The 22193-nt window shown below is 44.6% G+C and overlaps 1 protein-coding gene across 2 annotated transcripts; it reads left to right on the top strand.

The window, feature by feature from the left end:
• The first annotated feature begins 18911 nt into the window (after positions 1 to 18911).
• On the top strand, positions 18912 to 21843 carry LOC147448647 (expansin-A8-like). Of its 2 annotated transcripts, none has more exons than XM_086521196.1 (3): positions 18912 to 19281; positions 20518 to 20836; positions 21191 to 21822. In XM_086521196.1, exons 1-3 carry the CDS (start codon positions 19221 to 19223, stop codon positions 21492 to 21494), a joined length of 684 nt encoding a protein of 227 aa, XP_086377322.1. In that variant the 5' UTR covers positions 18912 to 19220; the 3' UTR covers positions 21495 to 21822. The 2 variants fall into 2 exon arrangements, with proteins under 2 accessions (XP_086377322.1, XP_086377323.1); XM_086521197.1 differs by lacking the exon at positions 18912 to 19281 and adding an exon at positions 19329 to 19591 and having other exon boundaries at positions 21191 to 21843.
• The last annotated feature ends 350 nt before the right edge of the window (positions 21844 to 22193 follow it).

The raw sequence follows: 22193 nt of genomic DNA, 5'->3' as shown, positions 1-22193 counted from the left end.
AACCAATTCCTTCACTTGAGAGCATTGTCAACTCTTTACAAGAACAAGAGAAGAAACACACACATAAAGAAGAGAACACCTCACAAGCTTTGTATGTTTCATCTTCTACTAAAAAGAACTTCAAAGCATGTAAGCATTGTGGAAAGACAAATCATATGTCTTTCAATTGCTACAAAATCAAGAAGTGTGGTAAAGTGGGGCATGCGCCTCAATTTTGTAACCACAATGGGCTCAACACCGACACTACCTTCGACATTCAACGAGGTAAAAGGTCTTCCAATAAGGTTCACTATATGCATAGTGATGATGATGACGACGGAGATGATGATAACGAGGATGCCGAGAGCATCAACTTCATCCATTGAGCCATCTCTTCTCCTTCCTCTAGGTTTTCTAATAAAAAGCATGTGGAGGGTAACCCCAAATATGGCTCAAAATCCAAATCCAATTATGAGTATGATGATATTTACTGAATGTTTATTTTCAGCCCAATATGTTTAGTTACCCACTCCTTAAGTTGTATCCTAAGGGTGATGATGCTTTGTATCTCTTTGAGCACCGTTTTATGTTGTATCAATGTAGGGCATAATGTTGTATCCATATGAGAACCATTATGTACCACATTAGACCCAAAAATGATGTATCCAAAATGTATGAACCTTCTACATACCTTTGTGCAACCTTAGGAGTTCCAAGCATGAGTTTAAGGGGGAGTTTGTAAGGATTAAACACATGCCTTCACTCCATCTCTTAACCATGTGGGAACTAGTTCTCGAACACTCTAGAACATCTCATGAGAGCCTACATAATAAGGCACCCTCCACAAGCTCTAGACATCACTTGTAGTTTATAAGCTTTGCTTATGCACTAGTTATTTTGTTCATTTCAATGGTGTAAGTTCTCCTCTTGCATAGGCATTTTATTTCTCTCTCATCTCTCCTCATTTTGTGTCTACAACATGAATGCTACATGTGTGTATCCACCCTAAAAACCCAACACCCCCTCCTTGTAGGGATTGAATTTTGACTTTTGACACTGATGGCCGGTTTCCGAAACCGCGACCGCGAGAACTAAACCCCAAGAAAGGGAGAGCATATTACTAAGGGAAAACGAAAAAAAAAAAAAGTTTCTTTAACATTCACCACCCCTCTAGGCTTAACCATTGACGGAGCACCACCAATTTGGCCACATCTCTCCATTATCGCCAGAAGACAGAGCCCTCTCTCTCCTACTGTTTGGCTCCGTCACACTCTCTCTCACTTACCCTGCCGCTGCTGCATCACCCGGCCCAATGGACGCATAAAAAAAAACAATTCCTATATTCCCTGGCGGGCCGCCAATTTTTCAAATTCTCTCTCTCTCTCTCTTTCATTATTCACAACCTCTCTCTCTCTCTCTCTCTCTCTCTCTCTCTCTCTCTCTCTCTCTTTGCTCGTCCATATCCCAGCCTAGCGAGCCACCATAACTCACCCCTCCTTTTTTCCCTCTCGTCCACACCCCTCGGCTTCACTCTCCCCCCATCTCTCCCCTCTTGTTTTCTTCCCACCGACGGACCACCGCTCTATCCTCCCCTATCCTCCCCTCCCTCAATTAGCTCTCACTCTCTCCCCCTCTGAGTGAGCGGCCCCACCATGCATGAAGTAGAATATCTCTCTCTCTCTCTCTCTCTCTCTCTCTCTCTCATTCACCCACACATACCCTCTCTCTCTTTCCCCCCCCACTCTCTCTCTCTCTCTCTCTCTCTCTCTCTCTCTCTCTCTCTCTCTCTCTCTCTCTCTCTCTCTCTCTCTCTCTCTCTCTCTCTCTCTCTCTCTCTCTCTCTCGGTGTAGGAACCCGCCATGCACATGGCTCTCTCTCTCCCTCTCTCCCCTACAACCACACCCACACACCCCTCCAAACCCTCCCTCAGCCGCCCCCTCCCTTCCCCACCTCATTGACAACCCCCCCCCCCCCCCCCCCCCCCCCCCGCCCCCTTCCCTCGCTCTCTGCCAGCCATGGCCACCCCGAGCCAAGCATCATCTAACTCACTCTCTCTCTCGCTCTCGGTCTTCAAGGCCTGTGCAAGCGCCAGCATACAGGGACCTCTCTCTCTCTCTCTCTCTCTCTCTCTCTCTCTCTCTCTCTCTCTCTCTCTCTCTCTCTCTCTCTCTCTCTCTCTCTCTCTCTCTCTCTCTCTCTCTCTCTCTCTCTTATCCACTCAGCCGCTCCCTCCCTCGCCACCTCACCCCACCATTTCTCTCTTGCGCTCCCTCTGTGTCAAGCCCACAGGTCGCACAACAGACAATTCTCTCTCTCTCTCTCTCTCTCTCTCTCTCTCTCTCTCTCTCTCTTATTCCACATACCCACTACACACACACACACACCCTCACACACTCCCTTCCCTCCCGAGCTCCCCCCTCTCTCTCGCTTTCTCTCCCGTTCACCCTCTATGTCGTCAGCCCGCAGACGCAACCGTTCACAGAACCGATTTTTCTCTCTGTTAGACTCACACACACACACACACACACACACACACACACACACACACACACACACACACACACCACCTCGCTTACACACTCACACAACCTCCTCACGATCTCTGCATCAGGCAACCGAGAAAAGAAAAAAACAAATATAAATAAATATATATATATTAGCTTACACTCCTTCGTTCCCATGCACACACTCTCCGTTCTACAAACAACACGGCATGCATTTACACACTCATATATATACAACACATCCATGCGCCCTCACACAAATACATAAACAACACGCACGCGTATACACACACACCAGGAAAAAAAATATAAAAAAAAACCGAAGGACATCGATGTCATCAACAAAAAGAAAGGAGGCGGCCAAGTCACGTGTCGCCGACACCAAAACAAGCAAAGGCGCCGAAGGCATGCCCCGGCCGACCCCGAAAGTAACGAATGTGCTACACCGACGCAGCAGCTAGGCCGCCGTTCACCAGCATTGCATCCACAATGCCTTCTTCAGTAAAAATCCGTAGGTTGTTGTCATTTTTCCAGCTTCAAACCAAATATTGTAAAAATCCCAATTTTGTAAATTCTCATCTCTCTAGGTGATGGTCACAAAGGCCCACCTAGGGGTTTTCCTTATGATATTTCCCAAGACAAAGCAAGGATCAACCACCCAGGGCCCACCGCCTTGCTTTGTCTCCCCTGATTAGATTACCCTAATCTAATCAAATTACCCTAATCTAAAGCAACCAGCACCTATAAAAAGGCACTGAGAGGTCACTATTGGGGGGGGCAAGTTCATCAGAGGTGAGCACTTGGTAGCATTTTGGTGGGAGGGATTGGCAACATTTGCATCACGAGTGAGGGGACTTAGTGTAGCAATTCTCTTTGGAATTTGTACTATGTAAAAGAAGCTATGTCCACATCTCAACTCCAATGGTTGATGCACACACACTCATGTTAGCAAGGTTTTTGTGTCGGTGAGTCATCTCTAGAGAATGCACCAGTAGGCTCACTATGTCTCCCTCTGTCTCTGTATCACCATGATTGCCACCTGGTGGGAAATAAGGTTGCTGTAAATATTGCAAGAAAATAATTCTCCCTCACACCCCCGAGGATTTTCATCACCTGTCTCTCTCTCTCTCTCTCTCTCTCTCTCTCTCTCTCTCTCTCTCTCTCTCTCTCTCTCTCTCTCTCTCTCTCTCTCTCTCTCTTTGGAGAGTCTGTGATATTTCAAATCACCGTTGTCTATGTCCTAGCCGCTCAAAGCTAGGTGGTGTCCCCTGTTCGCTTCACTGTGACCGGCTTGCGGCGTGCATCGACTCCCGGCGTTTACAAGGCCGTCGGGGCTCGTGTCGCGCTTTGCGCTCGTCATTTGGTGCCCCCACGGAGGAGGGCTTCTTGGAAACCTTCAGTTTACGATGCTGAAAGCAACGCACATCATCAATCATGGACGAATTGCTGAAGGAATTCTCTAACTTGAGGACGGAAGAGGAGGAGACTAAAGAGGCACTAGCCGCCTTCATTGAAGTACTAATGCCAGGTTGTAGTGTCGTCAGTATTCAAGAGGTAAGATCCCCATCTCGTGTTGCTCGTTCTAACCACAAATTGAGAGCATCAGGTGGGAGGCCTATGAAGTGCTATCACAGCTGTCAACCAACGCACACTGTCAATGAGTGCTAACAACGAAGGTAGCGAAGGGGCTGAAATCGTCTACATTGCGAGGAGGTCGTCCATATCAAAGGAGGAAAGAAAACGGTAAGGCCTCTCTTCCCTAAGGAAATTCCAATCAAGGGTATAACCTCTACTCCAAAATGGCCTAAAGGGGCTGCTCGAGCTAAAGGTAAGGAAAGACTAAGTCAGTCGTGAAACACATGACCCCAAAGGAAGAATCATCTAGCCACGCGAGTGCTTCAAGTTCGGAAAGCCGGATCATACCCAGTTTGCCAAAGAGAAGGTCATCCGAGGCTAAGTGGCATAAGGTCGCCTATGGATTTGCATGGCACATGCGAGTACTGCCAGTCAGTCCATTTCAACAATCCTGAAGCAGAAGTGGTAAGAAGGTTTCCATGCCCTAAAGAGGAGTGGTTTGGCTACTGCTCTTGTTGTTTTGGAGGACGGGTAGAGGGTCTTCCTCCTCTCCCCGTACAGCTCATCCTGAAGAAGCTCTCCACCACGGGTGAAACCCAGTGGGCTGGAGACGAGTTACAGCTGAATGGAGTGGAGTTCATGCAATGCGCCGACTACGATAATTATCTGCATTGTTGCTAGCCAAAAGGCTAGGAGTAGTCAGGCGCGTCGCCATCACCCCGTACGTGCTGAGCGACGAAGGAAAAGTGGAGCCTATGAAAGGCGACGACCTTCTGTGGATGTGTCGACTCATCAACACCGGCACGGTAAGAGTATAATTAAGTGCTCCATCCTCTGTGCATGATGGAAAATGGGCCAACAACGTTCTCGTTTAGATTTCTGCAACATATGCATGTGAATATTTATGTAGATAGGAAATCTTCTACCAACAGAAGATTGTGTATTTGTTCGGTGTTGCGGTGCTAGGAGAAATCCTTAGCTCCCCAAACCCTATCATTCTCCCCGTATTGGATTACCACCACTCCTTCAATGTTTCCATCTTTATCCTGTTTTAATCTATTCACCCAACCTTGTAAAAAGCCGCTATGAGCCGCTACTGTCATTAATAAAATAAAATAAAAAATTTCATGAGTCACTACCATGGCAAGTGTTTCTTTCCCCACGTTCAGTGGAAAGAAGGGAGAAGACGTCACCACCGACTTTCTCGATGATTTCGACATCGCTTGTGTGGTTTCCAACAAGGATGACGACGCCTCACGGCTACAAATTTTTCCTCTATTGATGAAAGTAGGGGCCAAGTCTTAGTACAATGCTTTGCCCCAAGCTACCAAAAATGCATGGGATGTATTACGGGCTTCCTTTGTGAAGAGGTTTGGTGGAGGCACAACCTCAGAAAAGCTATGGCAGCTACTGACGGAATTAAAGCAGGGAGGTCTGCTAGAGTATGTCACCTACGAGTCCAAGTTTGTGGATTTGTGGGAGAGATGGGTTTCCTCACTGGAGAAAGGTGAAAGAGCACCTAATTTCCTGTAGAAGGACCGTTTCACTGCTGGCCTGTGGTCGCCGCTTAAGGAGAAGGTGAAGGGAAGGTTTCCTACAACATATGAGTTGGCAGTGGAAGTAGCCCTCCTTAAAGACAAGAAGCTGTGCAGGAAGAGGTTTGGTGGAGGCACAACCTCAAAAAATCTATGGCAGCTACTGACGGAATTAAAGCAGGGAGGTCTGCTAGAGTATGTCACCTACGAGTCCAAGTTTGTGGATTTGTGGGAGAGATGGGTTTCCTCACTGGAGGAAGGTGAAAGAGAGCCTAATTTCCTGTAGAAGGACCGTTTCACTGCTGGCCTGTGGTCGCCGCTTAAGGAGAAGGTGAAGGGAAGGTTTCCTGCAACATATGAGTTGGCAGTGGAAGTAGCCCGCTTTAAAGACAAGAAGTTGTGCATGCAAGCAAGAGTGAACAAGTCAGAGGAATTGAGCTCAATCCGACTAACCCCAGTGACTACAACAGCCGTTCATAGAGCCCAACCACAAGAGGCATCAGAAGAGCAGCAAGACCTGCTGAGTTGCATCACTACCCAACTCGAGAGTTTATCCGTGCATCTGGTGTAGCAAGGGCATGCACCTGTTAGAAATCCAGAGTAAGGAAGAGGGCAACGAAGGCAAAACCAAGAGTACCACTACTATAATTGCGGGGAATACGGCCATGGCATGTACTACTGTCCACATCCAAGAAGGCTGGATTTCAATAGAGGAGGGAGATAGAATCAGATCTCTCTGCCAAGGGCAAGACCACCACCACCCAGGCAACTAGGGCCGATTCCACCGGTCCAAATCCTTCGACCACCGGTACAACAACAACCACCACCACCACTTATTCCACCGCTACCCCCATCACCTGCTGTAAACCAAGCAGTGAGTGTTATTAGCTTGGAAGCTAAAGGGAAGGCAAAGGTAGAAGAACCAGTTCTAGAGAAGCACAAAGGGAAAGAAAAAGTAGAAGAAGTGGATGCCATGGGGGTGAAGTGTGCCAGGCACAAAGAAGCCTCTCAAAAAGAAGAGAAAATGAAAGGAAAAGGCGAGTCTAGCAAGCAGTCTCTAAGCCGCGACGGAAGATAGACATCGTGGATTTTTCACTACGTGAGTATGCTAAACTATATGACTTAGTTCAAGATGTGTTGATGTAGGGCCCGAAGATAACTTGGCCCCAATTTCTCCATATTGCACCAAGGATGAGGAGGCAGTGGACGAAGATGGTAAGTACAAGAAAATCAAGACCAAGGATAGCTAGGGCTATCTCTGGGAGGGATCTCGATGACATCTTACCAACCATGGATGCCCACATCAAGGGGCAACGAATCTCAAACGTCTACATAGATGGTGGCGCGCAGATATGTGTCATTAGTGAAAAAATGATGCACCATCTAGGCCTAGAGGTGAGTAGGCCGGCACCCTGCCGAGCCAAAATGGCAAATAACGTAAGAGTGAAATGCGTAAACATTGTGAATGCGATCAAAGTAAAGGCATTCAATACAGAAGTGGAGGTAAACATTTTTGTCATGCCAGACAAAGGGGAGGGCTACCCTATCATTCTTGGGAGACCCTGGCTCATGGCTATGGAAGCTAAGCAAGACTGGAGTACCGGAATGATTCAGATGAAGGACGCTAAAGGGAAGTCCATATTCTACGACATGAGGACTGGGAAGCAACGCAACATGATCTTGTAGGCTTTAGAAGATGAGTCCACCAGTGACTATTCCTCCACCTCAGGAGAAGAGACAACAACAACTGAAGAGAGTGACAGTAGTATCGAAGTGATGGGGGTCATCCTTAAAGACCCACTACACACACACACACACACACACACACACACACACACACACACACACACACACACACACACACACACACACACACACACACCCTCACACACTCCCTTCCCTCCCAAGCTCTCTCTCTCTCTCTCTCTCTCTCTCTCTCTCTCTCTCTCTCTCTCTCTCTCTCTCTCTCTCTCTCTCTCTCTCTCTCTCTCTCTCTCTCTCTCTCTCTCTCTCTCTCTCCCCCGTTCACCCTTTGTGTCGTCAGCCCGCAGGCGTAGCCGTTCACAGAACTGCTTTTTCTCTATCTTAGACCCACACACACACAAACACTCTCTCTCTCTCTCTCTCTCTCACACACACACACACACACACACACACACACACACACACACATCACCTCGCCTACACACACACTCACACAACCTCCTCACGATCTCTGCACAGCAGGAAACCGACAAAAGAAAAAATAAATAAATATATATATATATATTAGCTTACACTCCCTCGTTCCCACGCACACACTCTCCCGTCTACAAACAACACGGCACGCATTTACACACTCATATATATACACACACATCCACGCGCCCTCACATACATACATAAACAACACGCACGCGTATATGCACACACTAGAAAAAAAAATATAAAAAAAACTGAAGGACATCGACGTCATCAACAAAAAGAAACGAGGTGACCAAGTCGCGCGTCACCGACACCAAAACAAGCAAAGGCGCCGAAGGCATGCCCCGGCCGACCCCGAAAGTGACGAATGCACTACACCGACGTACCAACTAGGCCGCCGTCCACCGGCATTGCATCCATGACGCCCTCTTTAGTAAAAATCCGTAGGTTGTCGTCATTTCTCCAGTTTCAAACCAAATCTTGTCAAAATCCCAATTTTGTAAATTCTCATCTCTCTAGGTGATGGTCACAAAGGCCCACCTAGAGGTCTTCCTTATAATATTTCTCAAAACAAAGCAAGGGTCAACCACCCAGGGCCCACCACCTTGCTTTGTCTCCCCTGATTAGATTACCCTAATCTAAAGCAGCCAGCACCTATAAAAAGGCACTGAGAGGTCACTATCGGGGGGGGGGGGGGGCAAGTTCATCAAAGGTCAGCACTTGGTCGTATTTTGGTGGGAGGGATTGGCAACATTTGCATCATTGTGCGCGTATGTCGCACGGGTCAATGCAAGGAACTTGCCGATACACCGCGTGCGACCCACAAATGGCTCCAAGCACACAACAAGCCTAAACTAGTAAGTTCAAAGATGACGATGGTGTGTCACTCACCGCTCTACGCTTGCTTTGTGGAGGATTCCTCGCCGCGAAGAAGAGGGAGACGCCGCGAAGAAGAGGGAGATGCCGATTCACACAATGCTTCCTAAATCGGATTAAGAACCTAAGTAACCATTGATTATTAGGAAGGCATTCCCCATGGTATTAAGAGAAGATTTCTAACACCTAACTTGGTCAAACTAGCTTAGTCGGACTGCTTGATTTTTAAATCTAGACAAGTGATTATGACAAAAAATTCATTGAATTTAATGTTTGGTACTAAGCAAATGCGCTGAATATTATGATACCAATCACAATTAAAGCAGACAAACATGGATGCAAAAAGATAAGGGGCAATGCTAATGGACAAGAAACACCTGTTTGTGTTGATAGTTGCGCTTGATTTGAAGAGTGAGTTGAGATAAAGATTCCATGAAGGTCCAAATCCTAACAACAGCAACACGCTCCTGTACACACTAGGAAACACAAGGAATACCTCCAGGAGACACATCAGTGGGAAAACAGAACTTTGGTAATCACTCAACTCTAAAACAGAAACACTCCTATCGTACTAATCTTACCTACCCTCCATCACTTGAGTGTTGAGGATCAAAGGTGTTTGATGACATAGGTTTCTATTTCAGTGTACCGGATGTAAATGTGTAGGTCTGGGTCAATGTTTTGACTTTTATTGTGCATACTCGTTTGCTAATTGCTCTTGCTCTTTATTATTTTTGTTTTTTGTGAGTATAAGTCTTTATATATACATTCCCTAAGATTGGGAGATTAAGAGGTCAGGGAGGAAGGTTGAGAGGGGAGTAAGTGAATGATGACTGTGAGCAAACACTCCCCCCTTCCTTGGGTAGATCATACCGTTTGAAATGTGCTCGTCACCCTTTGAAACCAATTGTTCCAGTTGGTAATAGGTGACGATTTTTGCCAATAGTTTTCCCTTACCTTAGGTGCCTCGTTGAGTTGCAAGGGTGGCAAGGTACTCTCCCAGGATCGAACTTGAAGTGGCTCAGCAGGTGATTCTTGAACACTTGGAGGTGTGGATTTCTTTATAGCTTTATGGAGGTCCACTATTGTAGGTGGAGGATGTGGAGAATCTTTTACCACTATGGATGCATTACATGAGGAGCTAGAAGCTTCATGGGACTCCCCCCTTCCTGAGCTAGGTGGAACAAATCGTTCTTTCTTTGGTACCCAAACTAGCTCTGGAGCAGGTGTGTAGCATTTTGTGATTTTTTTCTTTCCGCGATCGTCGATTCATTTTGGAGCTACATGATTGAGCTCACATGGGCCCGGTGACAAGTAAGAGCACAATTTACGTTTTGGCACCCAGATTTGATCATTTCCTTCATAGTAGCCTTGGGCTTCCAATAGTCGTTTAGGAATCCATCGTAACATTTTCTTATTTTTCTTGGAGCGAGTGGTACGTTTCTTATAAGGCTTCTGTTTTTTAGCATTAGCTATGGTCGCTAAAGAAGCTTTATGGACCCACTTGTATGTTTTCTTTGTTATATTAGGATGAGTCTTGTCAGAAGCTATATGCATTGCTTCTAGCATATTTAAGGGTACGGGCATTTCATCCCCCTCAGGTGTTACCCAAGTCGTCCCCATGTATCCCCAAGTGTCTATGGTTGCTTCTAGGTGGACCCAATCCACATTGTTCGACTCAGTCATCCCAGGTAGTACATCCATATAAGGAGAATCTTCCCCAACATCAGTGTCCGCCTTACACGTGTAACAATACTGCAATGGGGCCGAGTGAACTATGTGTCAGATCTATGATCAATTATAAACCTTTTTCCTAGAAGATGTGCTCGACCCGTCACAAGATCCACTTGAATGACAGAATCTTGGAACTGCAAGTAGACATGGTTTTTAGACCAGTCATGCACCATTTTTGCTTCCCTCATGAAAGGACGTCCTAAGATCATCTCCGATGCCATAGTGTGTTTGGATAAATCCATAACAATGAAGGTAATCCTTATTTTATGTCCAAAGACCTTGATCTTGAGGTCCTCTAGCATCCCAATAGGTTTAACAATAGACCCATTAGCCATCTCCACTACTATGGTTGTGGTCGCAAGGTGAGGTCTTCCCATAGTTTCCCAGCAATTTTTAGTCATAATGCTAACCCTAGTGCCACCATCAAGGATTCCCTTCATAGTTAATCCCTTAGTAGTGATTGGTATGGTTGCATTGGATTCATCACCCTCAAAGTATTGTCCCAACTTGTTAATAGGTATTTCTATAACAAGGTTCTCATCTAGGTTGGGTTGTGGATCTAAGTGTTCCTCCTCTATTGGCATCTCCCCAGCTCCATCCATCTGTGCAAATTGTGGTAGCCCAAACTTTAGTTCTTCATTGAGGAAGGCTCGAAGAGCTGAGACTAGCTTAGGATCTTTATATAGTTTGGACATGATGGTGGTTCTAACTTCTGAAGACATGAAATCCATCAATTTGGCAATGTTTAACGGCACCTTTTGGACCTCAGTCCCTTGACGTGGGGAAGATGGGATCTCCATTTCTTCGATAGGATCAAGTAGTCCCTCCGTAAACATTCTTTCCATCAAGAATTGAGTACGCCCACTTTCCCATGACTTTAAGTCACTTTCTTCTTGGATGACACTAGGTATGGCTAAGGGTCTATGGTCTTGGTGAGGTTGTTGTTGCGTAGGGAACACGGTGTCTGTAATCTGGATCTTCCTAGGTGCTAGTTCTAGATCCCTTTGGGTATCTTCTACTAAACTCCTTAATTGCTTGACTCGCTCAATCTCCTTTGTAGGGTTTGGGTAAGTTCCTATCTTCTTTTTGGATCCTGGCCATTGTGGCTCATGAAGATCTTCCTTGTTGGTTTCTATGTTAGTGGTCGTTTTGGTCTCCATGGTTTCACCTAAATCAGAATCTTCTTCAACGTCGTTCATATATACGGGGTCGTCACCAGTCCCTATGTTGGTCTTTGAACTGGGGTCTGACTTCGCTGCTTTTTGCGTTCTCTTTCTTCGTGTTTTCTTCTTTTTCTGAGATTGGGCAATTGATGCCGTGTCTCTTTCCTCAAGAATATAATTTTGTTTTTGGAGCATCGATCGTGTGAGTACGTTTACTGGTACCACGGGTGTACTTGGTGATGGCTCCTCGGTAACTTCAATCAAGTTTAATGGCGTGATCTTCGGTGCATTTGGATTATTTGGACATTGGGCAATCAAATGATCTATGCCACATCGAATACACATGAGTATCGGCATTGTAGACGTGCTCGCTTGATTGGTTTGCATTAGTGTGGAGTTCTTTTGTAGCCTAATTGGACACTCGGCTACACGATGTGGACCTCCACACTCATAGCATTGAAGAGGTGTAATTGATATTTTGGCCTCTTGCCGCAAGAGCAGCTACTTGATATACAGGTTTGACTTGTCCACAATAGTCCTCCATGTAGTATTGTGGATTTCTTCAAGCACATCCATCCCATAGGCGATATTAGGTTCTATATCTTCCTCACAGCCTTCCAAACAAGAAATAGATGACTCACAACACACTTGATTCACAGAAGTGATTCTCGGATGTGGTGGTTGCGGTCCTAGCACTGCAGGTGGTAAAGGTGTTGTTTGAACAACATTTTGGGCCCTAGGGACCATGTGTTGTGATGTTTTTTCAAGAGGTGGGGCCGGCATCAATGCAGGCACTTGAGGTGTGTCTGTCAAGGTTGGTCTATTGGCCATCGCGTGCTTAAATACTATGCAATCCTTAGCTTGATGACCATACCTTCCACATGCATTGCAGTTCCCATTGAATTTTACTCTAAAAGTAGGGCATTCACTGGTACTATGCGGTCCATAGCATACTGAGCATCATTGTTGCTCCCTTCTTGGATACATATGATTGTTTTGCGGAGCATGATTGTCTCTAAGACTCTCTTGAATAGCCTTGGTGAGATCTACTAAATTCATCTCAGATATCTTTGGCTCTTTAGCAATAGGCTTTAAGGTCATTGGCTGATGCCCTGATGCTTGTGAGCTAATAGATTTAGGCTCAACAAACACTCTTTCTCCTTGAATCATTAAATTATCCTCCAATTGGATCGCATTGGTGGTGACTGCTTCCCAAGTGGTGATACCTCTAATGACTAGGCCATTGTAGATATCCTCATTTCGTAATCCCCTAATGAATCTATCAAGCAATTGGTTATTGTTGAAGCGCTCATTTGGATTACAACGAGAATTCAAATGCTTCAAGCGACTTATAAAGTCTCTCACCGACTCTCCTTCCTCTCGTTGGGCTTTCTGGAGCTGAGAGGCTACACCCCAAAGTACTCCCTCTCGTATGTATTCTTTTAGGAATAGTCTCCTAAGAGTAGGGTAAATCGTTTTTTCTTCCACCCTTAGGGTTCTATACCAATCCCCTACCTTCCCACTTAAGGTTAGGCTTAAATCATTGCTCTTATGTAGGTCATTGTGTTCTCCTAGAGAATCGCATATCTGTTCAAACACTTCGATATGATTTCTCACATCCCCGTCTCCACTAAATTTTTTTGTGAGCTTGGCTATTTGTACTGCCTTACTTCTAGGCTCTCTATCAGTCACGTTACACATATTCTCAACAATAGATCGATCTATAGCTTGAGCAAATGTCACCTAAGTGAGCAGGCATCGTGGGTGGAGGTGCTCCAGAGACTACATGTGGAGTAGGTATTGGCATCGGGCTTGGCGCATAGGAAGCCCTTGGGTTCCACGTTGGGTACGATGTTGTGCCATGTGGTGGTCCATAGTTCATATGTGTGGCCCTAGGCATAGCAGATGTCGGATGTGACATGCTAATGCTAGCCGGTATAGTCCAATGGAAATAAGAACTTGGGTGTTGTGGTTGTGGAGCATAGGTAGTTGAAACAATGGGAGGGGTAGGGACTACATGAGTGCGATGACCCATAGGTGCATACGATTGGTACACACTTGTAGGTACTGTTGCAGGCATTGAGCTACCATGTAGTGGTGCTTTACTAACAAATGAGGTCCATGGCGTGTTTCTCGGCATGCCCATCATTGGGGTAGGCATGGTAGCTGTGGTGTCATCAAGGGAAAGATGAGCTAGACTTGGAAAGGTGAAGCTATCACTTGTGGGCACAGATTGCACCGAGACCCTTGGAGAAACAACATATGGAGGATCCATCGGACTTACCGAGGGAGTATCCATTTGCGATAAGGTCGGTTGTTTAGCCTTCCCTGTATCCAAGAATCTCATGAGACCCGTTGAAGGCATGTTGATCCCCTTGTTCTGTCTCTCTAACTCAATGACCCTATGGATGACCTCACAAACTCTTTGTTGTTGATCCTCTACACTAGTAGCACCCATTGTGGATTGTAGGACATCTAACCAACCCACATGATAGGTGTGACCTGTGTATAGGTCGGTCAGAGTCTCTATTTGTAATTCGTACTCCCATTTCTCATTTAAGAACACTCCATCTAGGATTCAGGTGCTAGGGGTGTCCTTTGAGCTAGATGTAATGTTGCTTTCTAGGGGTTGGCCCTTAGCGGTTGCTAAATCAGGAGCACTTGATTGCTCTCTTAGCAAGGATATTGACATAGGAGCTTTCGCTTTTAACTCTCTTCGTTGCTCCGCCTTGCGTAAGCTCTCGACTTCCTTTTCCCTCGCTGCAAGGATATATCTCTCAACCTCTTGCACTTCGGCAAGGCTTCTACCATCGGGTAATATGACCTCGGAGGGAAATAACTCTGAAGAGTCAGGAGGTGCAGTGAATGAAGTATTCACGTGCACATTCTCTAACAGTATAGGGTCTACATTGGTTACGAATTGAGAATTTACTTCCCCACCCCCCTCATTTACATCATTAGCTCCATGTTCGGATTGAGTGGCTCTACTAAAGGTTTCCTTCAGGCGACTAAGCACGCTCGGCCTGGACCGAGGACCCATGGCATGCATGTCTTGGCTCGAGCTATCGAGATTAGGCATTGGAAACCCTCCATGACGTCGTAGTCAGAGGAAGAGTCACTAGCCGCTATGTTCGGGTCTTGGTTTGTACTACCTTGGGTCCCCGGCGAGGGTCCGAAACCTAAAGTAGGTGGATATTGAGAACTCGCATGAGTCAAAATTCTCTCTAGTTGCTCCGTCTCTAGCACACGACCAGAGCGCAGATGCATGTGCCTTTGGCACCCTACAAGCGTTGGCGAATAACCTTGAAGGTTAACCGCTTACCTTTTTTAAGCATCCCTTTTCACTCGTGTTTTTTATGTTTTTAATGTTTGATTTTTTTTATTAAAGTGTGTGATAGCTCGAAACGAGCGTATCACTTAGAGGGTCGCCATGTGCTTTACAACACAATTTTTGAGCATCTGAAGTTCCGTTGGTCCTCAAAAAATCGATTTTTAGCTACGTGTGAAGCTAAAATTCGTTTTTTTTAAAGGCGACTGAGGCCTAGGCCTGAGCGTTAGCTTGGGCTTGGGTCTGGGAGATGTTCCCGATCCCGGTCGTACCTTTATTTTTAAATTTTAAAAAAAAAAAAAAAAAAGGATAAGGTCGCCGCGGCCTGCGCGAGAGCACACACACACACTCTATCTACCTACTTCTAACTAATACACCTACTGTTACACACTAACACACTCTATTAATTCTCACAAATCTACTTCCTACTTACTGTACACAGAAAACTAACAACCTTAGTACACAGAGAATAAACACAGTACCTTTGAAAACTCCATTAACAAAGAAAACTAACAACCTTAATACACAGAGAATAAACACAGTACCTTTGAAAACTCCATTAACAAAAAGAACACACAGTATAACACCAAATCCCTCTTCTCAACACACACACACTCCTTCCCTACCCTTCCTACAATTGAAATTGCACCACGAAAGAAGCACAGAGTGCCATTCAAGCTTAGTGTATGGCATTCCCCGGCAACGGCGCCAAAAATGTGTGCGTATGTCGCACGTGTCAATGCAAGGAACTTGCCGATACACTGCGTGCGGCCACAAATGGCTCCAAGCACACAACAAGCCTAAACTAGTAAGCTCAAAGATGACGATGGTGTGTCACTCACCGCTCTACGCTTGCTTCGTGGAGGATTCCTCGCCGCGAAGAAGAGGGAGACGCCACTACGCCGCGCTCAACTGCTTCGCCGTCTTCGTGCCTTCGTAATGCTCGATCGCACACATACTCTCCCTCTCTCACTCTCTCACATACACACACACACACACAAGGAGGTGAAGAAGAAGAAGATGGAGATGGAGATGGAGCAAGAGCACTCTTCAATTGCACAAATGAGAGAATGAGTGAATTTTAGGTTTAGTTGACTTTTATATGAGCTTGCCCCATTCACACTTGGGCGCCCATGCTTAGCCAACTAATCCCTTGAATGTTCCAGTTAGAGTGCGCCTCTCATCGGCGATCACTCTTACCCTTTTCCTATTGGACCGACAAGCCCGGTACCTGACTCTACCAAATAAATAATACAATGTTCGTCGTAGGTTACAACGTCCGTCGTAGGTGATAGGGTGTCCGTGAGTCGTGAGGGTTAACAATCACGAGAGAGGGGACTTAGTGTAGTGATTCTCTTTGGAATTTGTACTATGTAAAAGAAGCTATGTCCACATCTCGACTCCAATGGTCGATGCACACACACTCATGTTAGCAAGGTTTTCGTGTCGGTGAGTCATCTCTAGAGAACGCACCAGTAGGCTCACTATCTCTCCCTTTGTATGATTGCCACCTCGCCGGAAATAAGCTTGTTGTAAATATTGCAAGAAAATAATTCTCCCTCACACCCCCGAGGGTTTTAATCACCTGTCATTCTCTCTCTCTCTCTCTCTCTCTCTCTCTCTCTCTCTCTTTGTGTGTGTGTGTGTGTGTGAGAGAGAGAGAGAGAGAGAGTCCGTGATATTTCAAATCACCGTTGTCTGCGTCCTAGCCGCTCAAAGCTAGGTGGTGCCCCCTGTTCGCTTCACTGTGACCGGCTTGCGGTGTGCATCGGCTTCCAACGTTTACGAGGCTGTCGGGGCTCGTGTCGCGCTTTGCACTCGTCAACACCTCAAGCCTCTCAAGACTAGGCCCAGTTCCCACCACAAGCTTGGCCCTTAAGCACTTCAAGCTTAGGCTGGGTTCTCATCTCAAGTACAACGCTAACATCTCAAGCATGTCAAGCACCTCAAGCATCTAAATAATCAAGCACCTCAAGCATCTTCAGCACCTCAGTTATCAAACACCTCAAGCACCTTAAGCTTGGGCCGGGTTTCCACCTCAAGCACCTCAAGCTTGGGTCGGGTTCCCACCTCAAGCTCAACCCTAGCTTACCTAAGGTCAAAGGACTTTTACACTAACTATTGGAGGTCTTCAATGAAGCTAACCCTAAGGTCTTATGCTCCATTGGTTAGCCTTACTCTTTGATAGACCATCTCTTATTTGGGCCCCTTTACCATTGGCCCCGTGTTGAGATAGATCTATAAGCACATGTCTATATCTTAACCCTTGTTCCCGTTTATTCTCCCACATTAAATGATCAGTTTAATATGAGAAAATCATTTGGGTTGGTTAGATATTAGATTTTATGACACAATTTCTTAGTCATCACAACAAGCAAAAGTTGCTCATAAATTTAACAAACTTTTAATGGAACATAATGATGTTTTCCCATAAGATTTACCACCTAAGTTATCATCAACATGTTCTACATGTAGTAAGCATGTTAGCAAATTAGCTTACAAATTAAGTTATTTTGAGACTATTGAGGTGAACATTAGCTTGTTGACTAACTCAATTGTAGGGTTAGTCAACTTAGCTCTTCATTATGGGCTTCCCTCATTTTGTTGGTGAAGAGAACATATGGTAGTATGTGGATGTGCACAAACTATCGTGGTCTTACGTGATTACTATTAAAAATAAGAATTTATTGCCCAAAAGTAGACGAGTTGTTTGGTAAACTCACATATGCACACATTTTTACAAAAATAGATATGTAGTCTAGGTATCATTAAGTAATAATTAAATTTGTTGATATACCTAAAATTGCTTTTTGAATAACGTTTGAATCTTGTGAGTGTAAGTTTATTTCAACCGAGTCCACCATTAGGACTTGCAAGCTGACCGAGTTATTTGTTGACAATTTTCATAGAACCTATGAATCACCTAACAATATTGTCAGTGATTTTGATGCCAGCTTTTGATTGATGAACAATGTTATGTTGTCTTTTCCATGCACGTAACGGCAATGTCTTTTATGAGATACAAGAACGTATGGATTTTTTAAAGTAGGTGCATCTTGTAGCCTCTTTTCCTCAAACTTGTAGAATCTCTTGCACCCGTGCTCTTTGAAGTGGCAAATGCTTAAGTCTTAGCATATTGCTCCAATGGAGAAGGTGTCACAACTACCTTGCCGGAAACGATCTTTTTATAACTTGAAATTCTTCCAATAAGCATCTTGTGTCATGTGAACTAGGTGGATATTGGTCTCCAAAAAGCTTGTGCCTTGGAGTTGAAAGGTGAGGGCTATGTTGTGATCATGTGTGTTGAAAGTGAAAGTGGCTCAAAGCTTTCTCAAAATCTTTTTGCATGGCGTTGCTTGGAAAAGGTGGTCAAGGGCAACTGGGTGGGAGGCAAAATTGACCCAAAAGTAAGTAAGTAAGTAAGTGTGTGTGTGTGTGTGTGTGTGTGTGTGTGTGTGTGTGAGAGAGAGAGAGAGAGAGAGAGAGAGAGAGAGTATATGGTGACACCCGAATCCATATTTTTAAAATTGTTCATAAAATTTAAATACTAGATTTGCAGATTGCAAACTCCGAAAAGCACACAAAAACAAAGAGTGGTGTAAAAGGAGAGACTTGTGTCCAACCATGTAATGGACCTTGAATCTTGGACGCACAGATAAAGCATTTGTGTCGGAAGAAAATTGTTCTCTTCTTGGTCATAGCAAATTGGGGGAGTGGGGATAGGTTGGTCATGGTACTTCACGTAGGTGTGCATGGCTCATAGAAAAGACATATGGAAATATTAGATATATTCATTAAAGACAGGGAGGAGGATTTAAGAAGTGGATAATTAGAAAAGCAAAAGGTTTTGAGACCATGGGAGATACTTGTTGTCTTCAAAGTGATACCGAGGAAAGTTCACCAGCTATGTTATAGCAAAGATGACATTATGAAATAGAAACAATAACAATGTCACCCAAAACAAAAGTAAAAATGCTATAAGGAGACAGAGAAGGTATGTGATTGATCTCTTTCTCATCAAGGGCACGTCTTGAGTTCAAAACTTGGTCTTTAAGTGTTTATCACATATCTTCTTCTTCTTCTCTCTCTCTCTCGCGCGCGCTCTCGTCGGGGATCTGCGCACTAGCGAGCCAATTGCTAGCACAATGAGGAAGAGGAGAGACGAAGAAGAGCCCACCCTTGTCGAAGGCCTGGAGCAGGAGTCAAGAGGAAGGGTTCACCTTGTGTGCGGGCACGCATGAAGGGCTAACATCTGAACAGTTGGGGAACAAAGGAGGGGTGGATGATGATGATGATAATGGAGAGTGGGCGCCTCTTATATTCGTCTATCCCACCACCAACATGAAAGTAGGCAAGCCTTGCTCCTCACTACATGAGCGGCCATCATCGTTCTTGAGAAAAGGTATCTCATTATCTCTTCTCACTCTCTTCTGTATGCATTTGTATTGGGTGCTCAGAGAGAGAGAGAGAGAGAGAGAGAGAGAGAGAGAGAGAGAACCGTTAGTGGCAGTTGAGCCTTATAAATACCCTGCCTTTCATCCCCAACAACCCAAAATCCTTAGACCCAATGGCCCCTTCTTTTCTACTCTTTGCTTCAGTAATGCTCCCAATTGTTGCTCTGTTGTTGATGGGCTATTGCCAAGCTTATGACTCTGGCTGGCTTCAAGCCTCTGCAACCTTTTATGGGGGCAGCGACGCTTCCGGCACCATGGGTAAGCATATGAGAGAGAGAGAGAGAGAGAGAGAGAGAGAGAGAGAGAGAGACAGAGAGAGCTTCAATTTTTAACCTCAGCTTCATTTAATGAAGCCACATTAATCTCGAGTCACTAGCTTAATTGTTTGTAATGCATACTTTGTTTTTCCTCATAAAGCAAGAATCACATTGCCCTGTAGTGTGATGGAATGCATTTTTAAGAGTGGGATAGACCAAGTGGGTTAGTGCATGTGATTACCAAATTACACAAGGTTTGAAGATCGATTCCTACCTCACTATCGCTTGTACCTTAGACACGTTACAATCCAGGAGGATTCCTGGATTGCATCAACATTATCCCATGGCTATCCATGTAAAATTTGTTCATGAAGGCTGTCTTTTCTATTAAAAACATGGGAGTTCTATTTGGCTCATGTTTGGGATCCACTCGATACTTTAGCCAAAAACGGGTGAGATGGGTAAATACTCCCTTTCCAACCAAAATGCTTTCTTGCAGATACTCACTCCTATTCTAGAGATCTTATTTGTAGTCCTTAAATTCATAGTTAAACAATCATCCTATTTTATTCATTAACTCCCGGATACTCTCTGAGGTTCGCACAAGTGCATGATTCACTACCCAAGTAAAAGGGTGGCACGGATTCGAACCCCCGCCAGGCCAATGAATACCCTCCAATAGCTCTCGTAGCCACCCCCGAGCAAGCTCGCTGAGTTGCTGCTTTCCGAAGCTGCACAATTAAAATAACAGCTTCCCCCCCCCCCCCCCACTTACAGACCGTATCAAAATTTGCATCTAGAGGCTCTCCCATATGTCTATTTTCCATTTATTTTTTTAACATAACGTAGTGGATTTGATAGTGCTATTTCTTTCACTTACGGTGCAGTCTCATTAACTTGATTTACCTTGTCATGTGGTTAAATTAGGAGGTGCGTGTGGATATGGCAACTTGTATACCGCAGGCTACGGTTCAAGTACAGCAGCATTGAGCACGGTACTTTTTAATGGAGGGCTCACCTGTGGTGCATGTTTTGAAATAAAGTGTTGGAATGATCCAAAGTGGTGCAACCATGGTGACCCTTCCATTGTCATCACTGCCACCAATTTTTGCCCTCCCAACTATGGCTTACCCAATGACCAAGGAGGCTGGTGCAACCCTCCTCGCTCACACTTTGACATGGCTCAACCAGCCTTTCTCAAGATAGCCGCTTATAGGGCGGGCATTGTACCGATCATGTATCGAAGGTGTGGTTCTCTCTAGGGCTATATTGTATTCCATTATAAGATGTGATCTTGTACCATAATGCTAAGGTTTAATGTAGGGGAATGATTTTTAGGATCCCAAAAAACTAGCACAAAGTTTAACTTGGCCTATTAAATCAATTGCAAAGGAAAATATCTGATTTAGCCTCATACTCTTATAGGTATTCTAGTAGCATAGCTAGAGTGATTTTATCTATATTAGCATCATTGTCACTCTCTACGAGGTCTTTAACACTTGGACTCGTCTCGGCTTAGACTAATAGCCTTCATGAGACATGAGATATTGTCCTTTGTTGATGTCTGTCACTTCATAATTTGAGGCTCATTTGAGTGCAGGGTTCCTTGTGTGAAACAAGGAGGGATTCGATTTACTTTAAATGGATCTAGATACTTCAACCTTGTCTTAATCTCGAACGTGGGTGGACGTGGTGATGTGCATGCAGTTTGGATCAAGGGATCTAAAACACAATGGATGCCTATGAAAAGGAATTGGGGACAAAATTGGCAATGTGATGCACAATTGGTGAGCCAAAGTCTTTCCTTTCGAGTCACAACAAGTGACGGAAAAACAGTCATTTCTTTTGACATAGCCCCCCAAAATTGGCAATTCGGACAAACTTTCAGAGGCAACCAATTCTAGAATCTTCAAAGTTCGAAAATATTCGATACGATTGGTCCAAGAAAAGTAGCTTACCCTCATGAACCACATTCCTGGTCATATACATACATATATATATATATATATATATACATACCATTCCCCCATCATGTTGAATCACAACTACTTGGGGAATGCAAACGGAAACATGTGCAAATGTCCTTTACTTTGTAAGGCTCAAGAGTCAAGATAACTACATGAAGGTTTGCATAGAAGAGGTAATTCAATGTTATATGCATGCATAAAGCCATAACTCAAACAAAAGAGAACAAGGCTTTTGTGTATTACACTTACATACCATCAAACTAGAAAAGGGCTTTTTGTGATCTAGCAAATTTTTCCACACTCTTTGACACCTTTCCTTTGATTTAATCATTGTTAGCACCAGTTTCACTTACATGTGGCTCTAAGGGACTTATGTAAAAAAGTTTCACTTACACCTTTCAAAGAAGAATGCTCAACATATTGGATAAGTTCATTAAAAAACATCAAGTAAATATTTCAAGGACTAAAGGTGTGTTTCCACGGCTTCTCTTTGGAGTAATTTGTTCAGTTTTTGTCTCTCGAAGGCAAGTTAAATAATTTTGACTAGGCTCATAATTGTGCTATAGAGCTTTGGAATATCTATGGTATTCATATGAGTCTAGACATATGCCATTCGCTTGATACTTGTCCAAGTTA

This window comes from Adiantum capillus-veneris, chromosome 10 (genome assembly GCF_014529385.1).
Source record: "Adiantum capillus-veneris isolate H3 chromosome 10, ASM1452938v2, whole genome shotgun sequence".
Taxonomy (NCBI): Eukaryota; Viridiplantae; Streptophyta; class Polypodiopsida; order Polypodiales; family Pteridaceae; genus Adiantum; species Adiantum capillus-veneris.
The sequence above is the reverse complement of the archived record's forward strand: the minus strand, read 5'-3'. Positions and strand labels throughout refer to the sequence as shown.

Bases quoted from the DNA above. Each gene is read 5' to 3' on its own strand.
- LOC147448647 (XM_086521197.1), top strand. From the start codon at position 19,447: ATGGCCCCTTCTTTTCTACTCTTTGCTTCAGTAATGCTCCCAATTGTT. The intron at 19,592-20,517 runs GTAAGCATATGA...TGGTTAAATTAG, and splicing joins CGACGCTTCCGGCACCATGG to GAGGTGCGTGTGGATATGGC. The intron at 20,837-21,190 runs GTGTGGTTCTCT...ATTTGAGTGCAG, and splicing joins GTACCGATCATGTATCGAAG to GGTTCCTTGTGTGAAACAAG.